This window comes from Agrilus planipennis, unplaced genomic scaffold (assembly GCF_000699045.2).
Source record: "Agrilus planipennis isolate EAB-ADULT unplaced genomic scaffold, Apla_2.0 scaffold112, whole genome shotgun sequence".
Lineage (NCBI taxonomy): Eukaryota > Metazoa > Arthropoda > Insecta > Coleoptera > Buprestidae > Agrilus > Agrilus planipennis.
The window spans coordinates 810668-827210 of NW_020438886.1; the positions used below are offsets into that span (position 1 = coordinate 810668).

Sequence of the window (16543 nt, forward strand, 5' to 3'; positions counted from 1 at the left end):
TTTTTTTGCAAAATGGAATTGTGAAAAACTTTTATTGAAACTTTTTTCCATATCATTCATATTTCGGCGAATTTTGATGCCTCTTTGCCATTGGGCGCACAGAACTTTTGTTCTATGAGAAATATGAAAAAAAGTCATCAATACGAATTTTTGTTCGATGTATATCTTTCGAACTAACAGAACAGAGCTCCCAACTCTTCTGATCTAAAATCGTTACGTAACATAAACCTTGACCCCCCCTCCCCATGTAACAGGACCGTTACAGTAGGTTCGCCACCCGCCACTCCTCCCCTGATTTACATTATGTAACATAAACAGCTCGTAGTTTTCTAATGAATATTTAATTTACACATTATTTAAATAGAAATACGATAAATANTAAAAAACTTCTGTTATCACAGTTATTGTATATTAATACTTATTATTTTGTTTTACTTACGATTAACTTTAAGATATTGTATAATTACGATATCCATACCTTTCCCAATTTGTTACTACATGTGTTGGGCTATTTGAATAACAAATAGTTTCCAGTAATAAGTATAAAAAATATCTGCAAGATTCAATAATATCAAATGAAATGTACATAAAATGAACTAGATCAAAAACTTATTTTGTATATATACGTCCAGTCTTTGTTCAATGCCTGAAATAAAGAGAAATTAAATCAGATAAAATGTTTGAAAATTTAAAATTTTAAATTAAAACAGCAGGCACAAGGTTATAATAATGGAAATTATTAAATTTCATAGCAAATATTAAAGGAGACTTGAAATTTGTGCTAAGTAGTAATGTGTACCCACTGATAAATTGAAAGCAAATACTAGAAGTGTATTTGCACGTTGTGTTTACCACTATTTGTATACGGTATGGGTACATATGTATACACGAACTGATCGTATAATTTTGGTACATAAATAAAAATAACGACGGCTACTTAAGTGATTACCAATAAAGACCGTCCTCATCTACATTCTTTCACGAGCTGCCGCTGAAATAAAATCCTTATCAAATTTAGGTATACTAATTTGTTTAAAAACGGTAAAAGGAGTAGAAGTAATCAATTATGAATAATACGTTACACGCCAAAGGCATTCCCTCTCGCCAGAGCCGCAGATGAGAGTGACAATAAAATGGGAGGTTGCCGTTTCAGGGGCGAAAGCGCCTGCCGGGTGAGAAATCGCATTTACTATATATTAAAAAAAGGATTTTACCATATCCTTCGAGAGTGGTTTCATTTTCATACGAAAAGTTCAATTTGCTACATATCATCTCGTAAGCTCAGAATAAACCAATGGACTTGTTGTAGTGTTATAGCTTTATATTTATGAAAACACAACACTATATACAAGACTTAATACAGATAACCTTAACCTACACATAACTCGTTTATGTGCAGATTTCCCAAATTATTTAATTGGAATATTGGAAACGATACGAGAGCGCCTACTCGCTATGAAAGAAAAAATGTACTACATTTCTAAAATTCTCTCCGAAAAACTGCCTGTCTCCTCCTTGGACGGTTTTTTATTACTCCTTGTGTCCTTGTTTTCAAGTTTCAATCTTCTTCAAACGCCTGCACACAAACTATAAAATCCCGACGAGAAAGTTAGCGTGTATAATCCTAGACCATTTAAATTGCATTTTTTCAAAAAGTACCAGACAACAGCTACATAGTTTTTAAATATTTTTGTTAGGAAATCTGAACAAACTTAAATTAATTTATTGCCAAGATATTGAGCTACAAAAGTTAAGAGAGTTGGTTTAAGCAGTTTTTTTAACCATTCCAACCTCTCCCAAATCCCAACCTTCCATTCTCTTTCTGGGGATGAGTAACCCTCAGGGTTTATCTCCCCACTCGAGGAGGGGTTTTAGTCGGTAATAATCCGACACTACCTCCCTTCAGGGGGTGTCGTTTGAAGATTTCCCCTCCTCGAGAATAATCTAAATAAAAAAAGAAATTAAGCAGTGGTGTTTTATTTCAATTTCTTGACGTTAACAGTGATCATTTATTACACACAACTAGAGACGATCGGTCGCAAAAATGCCGCATTTATGAAAATGGGAGCAATACTTAGAAAAAAAAGCAAAAATTTTAAATAATTCCTATTATTTTTGTAAATGTTTTACTGTAAAATAGTATTCGTGTTTTAATAATAACATACTAATAAATTAAACATTTTTGCTTGTTTTATGCTACAGGGCACGTCTTTGAAATTTCTAGAATTTAGTGTTACTTGTCGTCTAAAACTTGCTAAAAATTTCTAACAACAAAGTACATACGTAAATAATGACATAAAAGAAAAGTAAAAACCTCAAAGTGTAAGATTCTTCTTGGTAATGTGGTGGACACAGAACGTATGTAGTATGCAGACAGTCTCATTAAATGTGAATTATCGCGTTTATGTGTATTATAAGGTGGCGACACAATAAAGGATGATTTACTGATACGCACTTGTCAAACAACAAAACATATAAGAATAAGAAGAAGCTTCAGCCTCGGACGTGATTTTCGTATGTAAATCATAATCCGTTTAAGCATGAGCACATCCTGCGTGTGCATTAAGACTTTTCTAAAAGGATACATAAATCACGCCGGTTTGCTTGGCTGAATGCGCCTTTCAAATAAGTAAAAGAGTACGTGACTAGTCGTACTAATTACGACCGAAACAGATTTTGCTCAAACAATGACGCAATTAAATTGTACTCAAGAAAAAAAAAAGGCCATGTCGGATTCGCACACCGAAAGTTTCATACCTACAAACTTCTAGGTGCGTACGTACGAGGTGTGTTCAAAAAGTATCGCGAATTTTGTGTTTCTTCAAAAATTATTTATCTATTCATGAAGATTAGCTCAGGAGGTGTATGTCCAACTAGTCTTAGGACTGACGACTTTATGATGATGATGAATATCTATTTTGTCTGCTTCGAGGTAATCCCCACTGGATATTATACACTAATCCTCGAAGCACTCCAAAAAAATCATTATTTGTGGTCTTGTTCAGCTCCTCCTTCCATACTCTCTTTATCTCCTCAATCGTAGCGCAGCGTCGTCCTTTCGTGGGCTTCTTCAGTTTCAGGAACAAGAAAAAGTCACAGGGAGCCAGATCTGGGGAATACGGTGGCTGCGAGATTATTAGTGTGTTGTTTTTGGCCAAATTTGCACATTATCATGGTGCTAAAGCCAATTTTTCTTCTTCCACAAATCCGGGCGTTTCTGGCATTTGCTTCGCGCTAATTGCGCATACCTTACAGGTAATATTCCTTATTGACCGTTCTACCCTGTGACAAGAACTCATGATGCACCACGCCCTTACACTCGAAGAAAACTTTAAGCAAAACCTTCACATTCGACCTAACTTGGCGGATGGATGATTGTGCTTTGGTTTCCACGTCATAACCATAAATCCATGGACAGAGTCCAACAGTTCCTTAGCAATGTTAATGTGATGCTGTTTTTGGTCGAAAATTGAGCAATTTTGGTATGAACTTCGCGACGACCAGTCTCATGAGCAAATCATTGGTAGTTAGTTCGTTAGTTTAATAATAAAAAATTTCTAAAAGAGATACAGTCGAACCTGGATAAATGAGAACTGAGTAAGCGAGGAAACTCTATTAACGAGAGTATTTGCCAGGTCCCGTCATTTTGCCCTTCTAAAACCTATATAAGTGACAGTCATTTTTCATGCGTGAACCTCTTTAAGTGAGATTGCTACTTGTCTATACCTCTATAAGAGACAGTTTACTTTTGCTATTTTGTGACTCGCACTTAAATTTCAAGAGACTCTTATTTCATTCGAATGACCAAATCTGCGAATGACCGAGTAAGTCTTTATTATTTTATTAGAGCCAAATATGCGTACCGACTTGGTTATCAATCTTATTACAGTCAGTTCATAAAAGCAGTTGCGAAGAAAGGTCCTGTACTTCCTCATAATGTCTAAAGGAAAACTCAATGTGTTGTCGAACGGTATTTTTTATAGACCTCTATAAGTGAGACAAATTCCTCCTGTAACTCTGTAAGCTAGAAACTCGGGTTAGTGAGAAACCTCTATAAGAGAGAAACAGACCGCGGTCCCTTGAGCTCTCAGTTATCCAGGTTCGACTGTATATGATTTACTTGTTATCAACCCACTTTTCGTCATAAATAAGTTACGAAATTTAGAGATTTTAAACACTGACGCACGTTGCAAGAGGAACGTTAGAAAAAATTGATAAAAATGCGAAATTTACGCAAAAATATATTTATTAATGAATAATTACAGTCCAGGTCATTATTCTGCCTATCAACTTAAGTTGAGTTGTGAAAAATAACTTTTCGGTATTGATTGTAAGATTGGACCGAGAAACTGCATTGGAGATGCTTTCGATTAAGGAATCACTACTTCCCCTTTGGTCAATTTCATCCCTTTGGCATATTGAGGTTCTCCCGACAATAATAAACCTTTGCGAGAAATGTCAACTAGGAATTTGAAATTATTTTGCTCTGGCGATTTTACATCATTTTTTGAATTTAATTTCAAGTCTATAATATAAATAAACGTTAGAGGGATATCTAAGATTAATTATTAGACTAAAACAAAAGAAAAAAAATCAAATGTCAAAACTGTTACCACAAATTGAGTAAGAAATTACAATGAGTTGTGGACGTGTTTTAATATATGGAGGAAAGGGGGCATTGGGTAGTAAATGCGTTTCGCATTTCAAATCAAACGGCTGGTGGGTGGCTTCCGTTAGCACAAAAGAAAATCCAGAAGCAGATGTCAACATTATCGTTGATAAATGTGAAAGTCCAATGTCACAAGAACAAAAAGTTTTGGAAGGATTAAAGAATGCCCTAGATGGTGAAAAATTCGATTCGATCTTTTGTGTGGCTGGAGGTTGGATCGGAGGGAACGCAGAAAAAGATTTAGTCAAAAACTGCGAACTTATGTGGCAGCAAAGTGTCAATCCATCGTTAATTTCTGCGAGTGTCGCATCGAAATTTTTAAAAGAAGATGGAATATTGTCGCTAACAGGAGCAAAAGCTGCTCTAGATTCCACGCCTGGTATGTTGGCATATGGAATTTCAAAAGCTGCAGTCCAGTTCATGGCCAAGAGCCTTTCCAATGAAAAGAGCGGACTCCCGAAGGGAGCTTTGAGTGTAGCTATTCTACCAACAACTCTGGACACTCCTATGAATAGGAAATGGATGCCTGATGCGGATTTTTCATGTTGGACGCCACTCGAATTTGTCGCCGAACTATTTTTGAAATGGAGCAATGGACAAGAGCGACCGAAGAATGGAACCTTACTAAAACTGGTGACTCAAAATTTTCAAACAGATGTTGTTTTAATAGAATAGTCCTAATTATTGATACTAGCCTTAATATACAGTAAATATAAAGAATACCAAGAAACGAACAGCATAAATTTACTACCATTAAATAAGAAATAGGCAATAATTGAAGGTAGTCACCAAAAATTTTTGCTATGTTTTTGTGTCGTTTTGTTTGCAAAAGGTAGAGAAAAATAATTCTAACTGATTTTTATTGTAGCTACAGTAGTCGTTATGGTTTTCACTGATTGTCAAAGTAAGTAGTAGTAGATACTGACCTGCATCCAGGATTTTTTGAATCATTTCGTACCGAAGATTTAGACGCAGAGATACCTTAATAAAACGAAGTTAAAAGAAAATATTTCAGTATATAATAAGCGTTAAAAGTAACAGTTTCTAAAACGTTTTTATTGCCATTTGAGTAGGTTATCAAAAGGCGCCCCACTTGATAGAGTAGGTGGGAAAAGTTGAGTACACTTTTTCTTTCACAAAGCATTTATGTAAGTAGATGTATAGAAGACCGAAAATGTAAGAGCTCATAGTCTAATTGATTACGCAACCTCAAAGATTATGTCTTAAGTTATACCAAATGGGAATATAGTAGATCCTTTTCTATACTGTTTCTATCAATAGCAAAATACCTTCAATAAGATTGCGTTTGACAGAAGCTGTTTCAATTAAAAGGTAAAAGTCGCCTCGAATGGAGAAATATATGGGGAGTAGGGTGGGTGTGTACACAACGGCATGGATTCATTCCGTGTAGTGTGAATTTTCTATTTCTAATCTTCTAATTTTGATATCCCCTTTTATCTTTCATTTAAAATAAATGTATTTCCCGCAACAGGTTTATGAAAAAACTAATAGCATATGTTAAATCACTAAAAAAAAACAAAAATTACATTATCACTATACCTACGATAATGGAAGTGTGGAGTGATTTTTAAGAAGGGCGACAGGGTAAATATAAAGAACTACAGAGGAATCACTTTAATTAATGTATTGAAAGGATTTCTACGGAAGCAGTGGTAAAGGGAAATTTGAGGAAAAGAAAGGATATAGCGGTAATATCGAGATTTAGAATGCAGAATTAATGAAATGGAAGCAGGTAGTGAATGAAAGACGAGGAAAGAAAATGCAGAATATATGGAAAAAAGAATGAGATCTTAAGGTATGTTTTAGAAAAGGGTGTAAAAGAAAAAGCAAGGGAAGGATGTAGAGAATTGATAAATGAGAATAATAGTAATAACAGTTTTGTTACAATAAACAGATGGGCCAATTGACATCGCCCCGATTTTTGGCGTTTTGAACAATTCCTTCCCTGTATATTTACGTCTCAATAATGAAACTGTTTGTCTTAATTGGGAAAAATCTCAATCAAGCAGCTTGTCATATACATATGTGAATTAATAATTTTTTGATTCGTGATCCTTAAATAGAATTTGTACTCAATTTATGAGAAGGCAATTTTTAAAATTCTTGGCAACAAAATTAAGATTTTTTTATAGACACCGCATGTCAAAGTACTAAAATTTTTTAAACGTCTAACATTCAATTTAGCATTTATTGCACGTTTATTACATGACATACCAAACCTCCTTTGGCATGTTTGGTTAAGTTGCAAAACTTGTCATTGTAATTTGTATTCACTGGCACTTCCTAGTGTCCCTGTCACATGTCGCGCCACGGTGATGATATTTTAAAACGAAATAAATTATGAGTGACAGTTGTTTTTCAATTCTTTTTTAGTATAAGCAGGCATTAAAAACTATCGAAAAGCTAATACCTCTCTGACATAATGATCAAATAAACAAGATGTTTCAAATTTTGGGATCACACTAAAAATAATTAATCAATATGATGCTGCAACGTCAAAGATTATATTAGGCATAAGATGGAATTTTGTCATAACTCATACATTTTCGTTTGTATGAATTACAAAGAAGTTTTTAAGGCTATCGAATAGCCGTTTTTAAATGTCTAAAACTAGATCAAAAATTCTCTATAACGAAACCCTTTTATTATGAAAAGCTCTATTATGATATTAACATGACATTTCTCGAGTTTGTGAATGGTTTAGCTTACAACTCATGATGCACTGACTTGTTGATTCCTTCGATTTCATTACATGGAATGTATACCGGAACCCTTACAGGCCCACCTTTTTTTGGTGGAACTCCATCTTGACAAAAGAACAATAAATTGACAATTATTTTATTAAAATAATTCGAAGTGGTCGGTATTCTGTCGAAACTGCCAGACGCGGATCGCGATTTCGATCTTTTTGGATCTCATCAGCGCGTCGCAGGCATCTCCGACAGAACACAGACCAACTTTTACCTGCTGTCTTAACAGTGCGTTTTAGAAAATACTACAAATGGCGCAGTAAATGCCATCTCTAGCACGATGCTACATTTTAGGATTACGTATTTTTTAACAAGGTCTACTTGTGTGGATATCTACTTGCTGAAAAACGAATCCCGGCGTAGCCAACCTCAACGTGATAGGCACGTTAGCTTAATCGAATAAAATAATTCGAAGTGGAAAATGTAGCATCATGATACAGATGGCGTTTACTGTGCCATTTGTAGTATTTTTTAAAATTATTTTATTCTTAAATTCAAAATGTTTATTGCATTTATTTAATGTGATAAATGAATGTTTTGCATATTTTTACTTGTATGTATAATAGCATTAAAATTAGCTGTAATGTCCGACAATTGAATTCGAATATCCGGAGCGTCATCCAGTCTAGTTCTCAATTCGTTTTAAGCTGAAAAGCTCGTCTCATGTCTGTAATCATGCTAGCCTTCTCAACGATTCATCCCTAAATTAGATTCAAAAATAATTCAAATTTAAATCAGGCGATTCGAACTTTTGTTATAGAGAAGATGAATTCTTAATATCCAACCAATTCCCATACTCCAACACAGTTAACATTGATGGTTTAGTTTGATTTGAGAATGGATTCTGTACTCAGTGGATGATCTGTAACTATTCTGAAAAATATTCTTCCAAGGATTTTTTGAGGTTCACCCACCTGGAAATTAGTTCAGAGAACCCGGATTACGGTCAGATCCGGATCAGATTTTCCGTAATACGACAATCTGATTAGTTCCTGATCAGTGTATAGTACTTCATCCCTTGATTTGGTCACCTAATCAGGAAATTATTAGCGTACCTTTCCCTTGATCCAGCTGTCCGATCATTTTCTCACCAAAGTACAGAACTCTATCCGTTGGTCCAGGGGTTGATCAAAGTATGGTATCCTTTCCCTCGATCTGTCCATCTGAACAGTTTCTGGTCAAAGTATAGTACCCTATCCCTTGATCCAGTCATATGATCAGTTCCTTATAAGAATCTAATACTACGAATCTTGTTACGGTTTTGATAGGTTGTTTAAAGCAAGATTGTATCCGATGTCCTGAACTGAATCATAATACAGAATTTAGTTTTTTATCTGATCCATTCTGTATGTAATATTGCTTATCAAACAATAAATTTATTATTAATTTTATGATTAAATTATTATTAATTATTTAATGTCAAATTAATGTGAAAACAAAAAATTCTGATCCTCTGAACGGATTCTGTATGGATCTTTTGGCCAGATCGGGCATGGATCTGTTGAATGGATGAGGCGTTGATCTTTGAAATGGATCCATCATGGATATTTAAAATGATTCTAGCATATATATTTAGAACGGATCCGGTATGGATCTTTTAAACGGATCCTGTGCGGATCATATATGACGTGACAATTTTTAATCATATCCGGATCAGGAAGCCTGATTTATCCCTGATCAGTCTTCAGGCAATCCTAATCCGGATCAGAATCGTTACTGAACTAATTTCCAGTCGGTCATTTATGGTTTTATTCACACTTGAGGTTACTTGTACTCATTTTCATCAATGAACTATTGTATCCAGTTTATTGCATCTTAACGTAAAACCGAATGTCCTATTAGTCTCTCATCAGACATTTCATTCACAAAAATAGTGGTCCTCGTTCTTACCATAAAATGAGTCGTTAGGGTTTGGTCATCTTGTATGCAGTATTTTGATAAGGAAATTCCTTGAACATTCGAGCTTATTTGAAAATTTTTGTTCACAAATTGAATATGTACGCAAATAAGAGCGAATCGTACTACCGAATGAAATGGAATCCGTGCCTCGACGCGGTCAGCGGTGGTACTAGTCTTGGTCAGAAAGCTCACTTTGTTTACAAATTACTTACCGTTCTTTTACGGCCTTATTCATTCGAAAGCTCATACATACGTGCATGCATATAGCGATGGTCGTGTGTTACATGTGTGTATACGTTATACGTCCATATGTGACCTTGCAATTACGCAACCACCTCGAGTACTCTATCGATGAGTACATGTTTGTTTGTGTGTGTATGTGTGTATTGTAAGTACTTTACTCCGGTGATGTTGCGAATAGTAAACAGTTTACGCGTGAACCACCATTCTTGGAAAAAGGTCAAAGGAAGTGTGCAACGATTAATTAATGGTATTTTTAGTTGGAATTTAATGGCATATGGAATTACTTAATGTTTAGAGTCGTTCGGGAGGAGATTTGGCTTTTTAACGCATCAACAGGTCGTTGAACTGAAACATATTTCCTTCTACACCAAATTTTTTTAATAAGGGAAATATGTATCATTTTTATATATAGTCCAAAATTATAAAACCAGGAAAATGTTCACTTCAATTACTAGTAGAATTGTCTATAGTCTATAATTTTAATGACTAAAACTCATACAGAGTACTTACTGCAAATTGAAAATATAATTGATTTTATATTAATGCAGAATTCTGAATGTGCCTGCCTGACAAAGTTAATTTTTTCAATTTTGTTATTTTAAAATGTTATTAAAATTTAGATCTGCAAGAAAATATCATTAAAAGTTTTGTAATCTGTAATTTTTTTGAAATACATATTAATTATCTTTCGAAAAATCAGTAGCAGTACCTAATAATAAATGGCTCGAGTTTTTAAACGGAACTATTAGTACCATAAATTTTCATTACGGCACTATTAACAGGACATAAAAAAAGCGGTTAAGTTAGGACTATAAGTTTTCCGAAGGAAAAGACAACGCAAAATGAAGTATCTACCTATATTGTCTGACACCGTGATTTGAGATTATATTGAGAGGGAAAATCTTCAATCTTCTTCCGTACGACTGGATGTCTTTTGAAGATTTCCCGTCTTTCACAAAAACAAAAAAAAAGATTGTAAGGATTATTAGCGGTGGGCCTAACACTAATGTATGTATATAGAAGCTATATTTTTGAAAGAAAAAATTAAAAAATGTGACGATAAAGCCGTAAAGCGGAAGATTCCTTAACACAAATTTTCTCCAACTCGAGAATAACTGGCTGGATTTAGGAGCTTCGAGTTGGAGAAGTTTGACGGCACAAAAATTCATTAGTAATGACTTGCTAAGGGTTAATTTGTCATTTTCTGATTATTACACTATATTACATATATACCCGAGATAAAAATGTTCAGTCTCTCAGAGTCTCTGAAAGCGAGACTGTCAAAAAGACTGTTTAGCGTCTAGAGACTCGAGTCGCTCATAGAGAGATCCTCATTTCGTATCCAGTCTCTGAACGAGAGACTCGAGTCGCTCATAGAGAGATCCTCATTTCGTATCCAGTCTCTGAACGAGAGACTCGAATCTCTCAATTTTTCAGTTTTATTCATTCTATCTCTCTGTGAGAGACTCGAATCTCTGAATTAAGAATTCTATCGTTCGGGTCTCTCATACAGAGACTGCGAGAGATCCATAAGAACACCTAGGCAATAACTGAGAGACAGAAATACTGTGAGAGGCGCTCTCAGAGACGCTGAAAGACTCTGAGAGACTGGAGAAGTCCGGATTTTCTAGATGTCACAGTGTTATTATCCTTATAAATATCATTTTGTTGGTTTGTTAGTTTAAAATATTTTGTTTAAAATGTTTTTTAGGAGATGCTTCATCAAAATTCTCAAGATATTCTACCGCCAGGGACGTTAACGTCGGAAAGACGGTAAAGAAAAAGGATTTCTGATTTAAATGAAGGTTAACAGGATTCCACAAGAGAATTTCTAAGAAACAGTAAATTTTATTCGCATTCCTAAAATTTAGTTTTTTAATTAGCAGATTATGTAAGTGAACCATTGTTCTCAGAAAATAAAGAAAAAACAATAACTCATTTGTATTTGTATGTGTAACATGAAGTAACCATATTTAAATCCACCCAAATTACCACTACTTCTTGACAAAATGCTTTGAATTGGTCAGGTAAAGATTTATTTGCTATAACAGTACAATTACGTTTCGTTTAATGTTTATGATTTTTATCTAGGTAATTGTTAAGTCAATGATAAAGAGGCGAATTCAACATCTACTCTTATTAAAAACTCAAGAATTAGAAAAATTTTCAATTCATAAATTACATTAAAACTATAATAGCAATAGGTAAATAAAAAGATAGTAGCAGAAATCTTATTGATATTCAATAAGACGTAGGTTTCCAGTTATTTACGATACGACTTTTTGGACAGTCTCAAATTACATAACATTTTGGTCAGTCGCTTTCAGCTGAAGGTCTTTTGTCTTGTATTCAAAGAATGTACCCTTCAGACGCTTCGATGAAATTTTATTTATGGTGAAGAAATCAAGATTATTCACTTAAACAAAGTTGCCATTCAAAATTACTACTTTATTTAAGTTAAAAGTTGAAGCACCAATTATTATACCATAAATGCCATACAATTAGGATAATTTACATCTACGTAATATATTATATATTAAAAATAAAGTATTTTAATTTGAGAATGTTGTCCCGTTGGACTGACCAGGATAAGGAAAAGCAGGATAATAAAATTTTCAGAGAATATTATCATAGTATCTAATATATAATACACATAATAATGAACCTTCCCCTCTTTAAAAGACTGGGTAGGTATCCAGTTAGAAAACAAATATAAGAAGGTCAACCCAAAATTCTTCTGTGGACTTCCTTTAAAAGATAAATGGTTCCAGTTCCACAATACAAATGCTATGTTGAGATAAAAATGCTTACCGTATTTTATAAAAGCAATCCAAAACACATTGTCTCGCTCTGGAGCAAAGTCCCATAGACCGGTTCAGAACTTGGAAAGCGCGTTTTCACACAAAATTCTTTTACTAACAACTATAGGGATATTTAGGTATGCATAAAAATCACAAAAAGTACCAACATTCAAACTGTATGATGATAGAATCGACGGCGAAATGTCAGCACGAAAAGCTGATATAGCACAGCACCGGATATAACGGCAGTAGTTGGAAAATAAACTGAGAAATTCTTTCTCGTCGGATCGTTATTATTGACTGAGCGGCCGGCCGTGGGTTACCATCGAAGACTACGGTCGACGGAACGCATCAAAACATGTGCTTCGGCAACGAAGTCTGGCGCGGGATTGGATTAAGTTGTGTCGCACGGAGGCTGACAGCCAGCGAAGTACCTGAGGTCCTCCGCCTCTTTCTACAGCCTCGGGGAAGATCCGAACTCTTATTGTTAGATCAACACAGGAATGAATTCAGTTCGATTTCACAATCGAAAGAACGCCAAAATTTTCCAACAAGGGTACCCTAAAAAAGCCAATGAGTGGAACATTTTCAGATTTTCGCGGTAGTTGCTGATTGAAAGATAAACGTTCCCAAGTCGATTCGTGGAGCTTTTCGAACCCAAGAACTTCCTCTTACCATGAGGGCTGAAGTGAAAGCGAAAAATCATCAGTGGTTGATTTACTTCATTAAAGTCTCCATATTGAGAACCATGAATGTATGCAAATGAAAATTACCAGCGACCAACGCAAAATCCAGAATTCCAGCTAAAATGAAACTATTATGGATTAAATAATTATTGAAGTTCCGAAAGTTCCTGGTGGATTTTCATAAGACATTGGGTGCTTTATTCCCACAAGCTACTATTGTTGCCGACAGTCTCTCCGGACTACACCGGAGAGCAAGACCTTACGATCTCCTTTTAGGAATCGTGGGAATGGGTGGCTGGTTATTGGATTGAGAAAGATGAGACGGACAAAATGAAGACAGAAGAGAGTGAAAGATTATCTGTGGAATATTATTGCACCGGCATTTGTCCAAGTGATTCAAGGAACCCACAGAAAAACTTGGACCAGTCTGGTCCACGTTTTTGTGGTACATCATCACGATAATGATGAAAGCTTATAATTTTTGGTGAAAAAATCGTCACTTAATTGTTACATGGGTTGGGAAAGGGAGATTAAGACAAATACTTAAATAATGTAATTGTAAAAAGAATGTTTATCAAAATTTCAATATCAACTGAAAAGGATATTATATATATAAAACAAAACAAACCCCAGAAAACATAATCAATTCAAAATTCATTTCATTAGGAAGTTCTATAAATTAATGCATCAATTTTTTGTACGATTTAAGTAAATAGATACAAAGCATAACAAATTCTGTTGAATGGAATAGTACAAAAGCTTAGCAAAGTTCTGCCTTGCTAAATTCTATTTTTTTAAAAACAACTTAGAACTAGAAGTTCTTCAGGTCTCTTAGTCTTAGGATTCTACAAGGACGTAATAAAGTTCTGCTTTACTAAATTCTGTTATCCTGTTAAATCATCCTTACAGTTAAAAGTGTTAGTTACCCTCTATACGAAAATCTCTTCCACTATGGCATGTTTGTGGAGGTGTGCTTATTAATAGAGATCATTTTGTTGATGTTTCTTTGAATTAAAGACATTACGGTCCTGTTTCTTTATTTACAACGTGTTGCTTCGTTCTTGTTGAGCTGGTTGTGCTTTGCAGCCATCTCACTCGCTGGAATCGCTGGTAAAGAATCACTTTACAACAAACGTTTGAGAATTACAGTAGACCAGTTCTTCCCTAGATGGTTTGTTTCTAAACACACTTTAAACGCGTGGTCGTGAATAAGATACCGTTTCAAACATACATATGTATGTTAAACGTTTACATGTATATATGTATGTGTGTACGTGTGTGTGTACAGTATTGTGTACATTTATTTACATTTAAGAATATCCTTTCGCTTGAATCCTTTCATCCTTTCTTGTATTTCCTGAACGCTTTCAAATGACAAAAGACTCTTGCAAGGTGATAAATCTGCATTCGCATCAAGCAGCTTTTTTACTGATACGAATTAATGTCATTCATCACGTATTTTGAGATCTATCCATTGGTATAAAAATCTTAAAACTCGTCCTCAAAGATAATTTCCTTGACAGCAACAATTCAGCTCTGGTAATACTCAAATGATGAATAAGAATGTGTTAAACTAGGTTCAAGAAGTTCAATTTTTTTGTGTACCTGCAATAGGTGATTCTAGTAAATGAAAAGTTATAAAGGAAGGTCGGCTAAAAAACTAAAAGCTTTTGGATGCTTCATTCCCATCGGCTACTAACGCTGTCCCTCCGGACTACGCCGGAGAATAGCGCAGTAAGTCCACCTTAGTGTACTTTTGGGAATCGTGGAAATGGGTAGGTGGCGATTGGAGGTTGGGATGAAACAGACGAAATGAAGACAGAAAAGAAGTAAAAGAATATTATTAGAGCCCCAATATTTGTCTAATCATAAGTGATCTAAGGAAACCACAGAAGAACTTATTAGACTAAGGTAGACGGATCCGAATCTAACCAGTGTCCTCCCGAATACTATGGGTTGACTGAAAGTAATGGACACTATTTCGTAACAAGGAAACATAAGAACCTATCGAGCTGCAGTTTACGTTACTGATACTGTTAACAAGAGAACGGGGCACAAGTGGATATTTATGTTGAAATTTCGCCAGTATGAGATCGGTAAACCAAAAACTGAAGATACATCTTGCACCAAATGACCAGTTTCTGCCGCTGATGAGGCACATAGAAAAAAGAGGAAGAACAATTTGATCAAAATGACTAGTGAACACCCAGCAANATTAGAGCCCCAATATTTGTCTAATCATAAGTGATCTAAGAAAACTACAGAAGAACTTATTAGACTAAGGTAGACGGATCCGAATCTAACAGGTGTCCTCCCGAATACTATGGGTTGACTGAAAGTAATGGACACTATTTCGTAACAAGGAAACATAAGGACCCACCGAACTGCAGTTTACGGTACTGATACTGTTAAGAAGAGAACGGAGCATAAGTGGATATTTATGTTGAAATTTCGCCAGTATGAGATCGGTAAACCAAAAACAAAAGATACATCTTGCACCAAATGACCAGTTTCTGCCGCTGATGAGGCACATAGAAAAAAGAGGAAGAACAATTTGATCAAAATGACTAGTGAACACCCAGCAATCATTGCTATTAAATAATCAGTCAGAAAAATAGACTTCGTAAGCTGAAATTTGAACGTACTCCGCATCTCTTGTATCTAATCCGTCATGCTCTTTGGATTTGACTCCGTTCGGCTCCCATTTCTTCGCACCCTCATGAGGGATTTTAAGAATAGAACAATAATTATTACACATGGCTATAGCCATTTCGATTCGAGAAAGATCTTTAGAATTTTTTAGAGACGGACTACAAAACAAAAACTTGGTTGGATGAAATATATCAGTGTATTAAGCAGGGACTGAGTTGAAAATTACATTTAGAATTTTGTAGCTAAATAATTATACTTTTATTCATTTTTTGTCTTATTCTACTACCTTTGTACAAACGTTGTACGTTGCACGCCAAATTAATATTGTGCAACTGGTTAAATTGGATCGTGATTTCGATGAAGAATAAAAATTCACTGTTTTATTTAAAACATTTAATCGAACTTCTATTCTAATCAATAAAAACTAAACTTCGACGTCTAAATTAAAACTATCAAAATTCGCCCGAAAATGGAAACTATTTTTGATGGTTACTGGATGCAAAACTTGCTTGATTGAAAAATGAAATGTGAATGTCTAATTCTTAATGTACTATGAACTCTAACTATGAACAGAACTGCTGGATATCATTCTAGCGGGGGTGAGTAACTAGAAATTGAATATAACACAGAATATGGAAAGCCCTATCATTAAATATGAGCACAATCGCTATACTATATTTCTTTCCAGTTTATAAGGGTTCTGTGAATACCCAGGTAAAATGTAAACTGGTCCTGTCGTCACTAACTTAGACACTATTTAAAATTACAAATGTGAATTTAAATTAAAAATATTTTAAGTACAAAAAAAAAGAGAAAAACTTA

General features: G+C 34.7%; 2 protein-coding genes across 3 annotated transcripts in view; one reads left to right on the top strand and one right to left on the bottom strand.

Annotated features, from left to right (window-relative positions):
• LOC108737055 (growth arrest-specific protein 1-like) overlaps nucleotides 1-16543 on the bottom strand; it is a 100219-nt gene that overhangs the window by 23341 nt on the left and 60335 nt on the right. Inside the window, exon 1 of one of the 2 annotated variants that reach the window (XM_018469716.1) lies at nucleotides 12394-12778. The exons of the other annotated variant lie outside the window; for it this stretch is intronic. The gene's annotated coding sequence lies outside the window, so the exon portion shown is untranslated. Of the gene's footprint in view, nucleotides 1-12393; nucleotides 12779-16543 lie in introns of those variants that run through there. 2 annotated transcript variants of the gene reach the window in all.
• LOC108737056 (dihydropteridine reductase-like) lies at nucleotides 4563-11460 on the top strand. Its single transcript, XM_018469718.2, has 2 exons — nucleotides 4563-5302; nucleotides 11294-11460. The coding sequence occupies exons 1-2, from the start codon at nucleotides 4637-4639 to the stop codon at nucleotides 11357-11359; spliced, it is 732 nt and encodes a 243-aa protein (XP_018325220.1). The 5' UTR covers nucleotides 4563-4636; the 3' UTR covers nucleotides 11360-11460.

Excerpts from the sequence above, each read along its gene's own strand:
- LOC108737056 (XM_018469718.2), top strand. The coding sequence starts at position 4,637 with ATGAGTTGTGGACGTGTTTTAATATATGGAGGAAAGGGGGCATTGGGT. Across the intron at positions 5,303-11,293 it reads ATGGAACCTTACTAAAACTG|GAGATGCTTCATCAAAATTC; the intron begins GTGACTCAAAAT and ends AATGTTTTTTAG.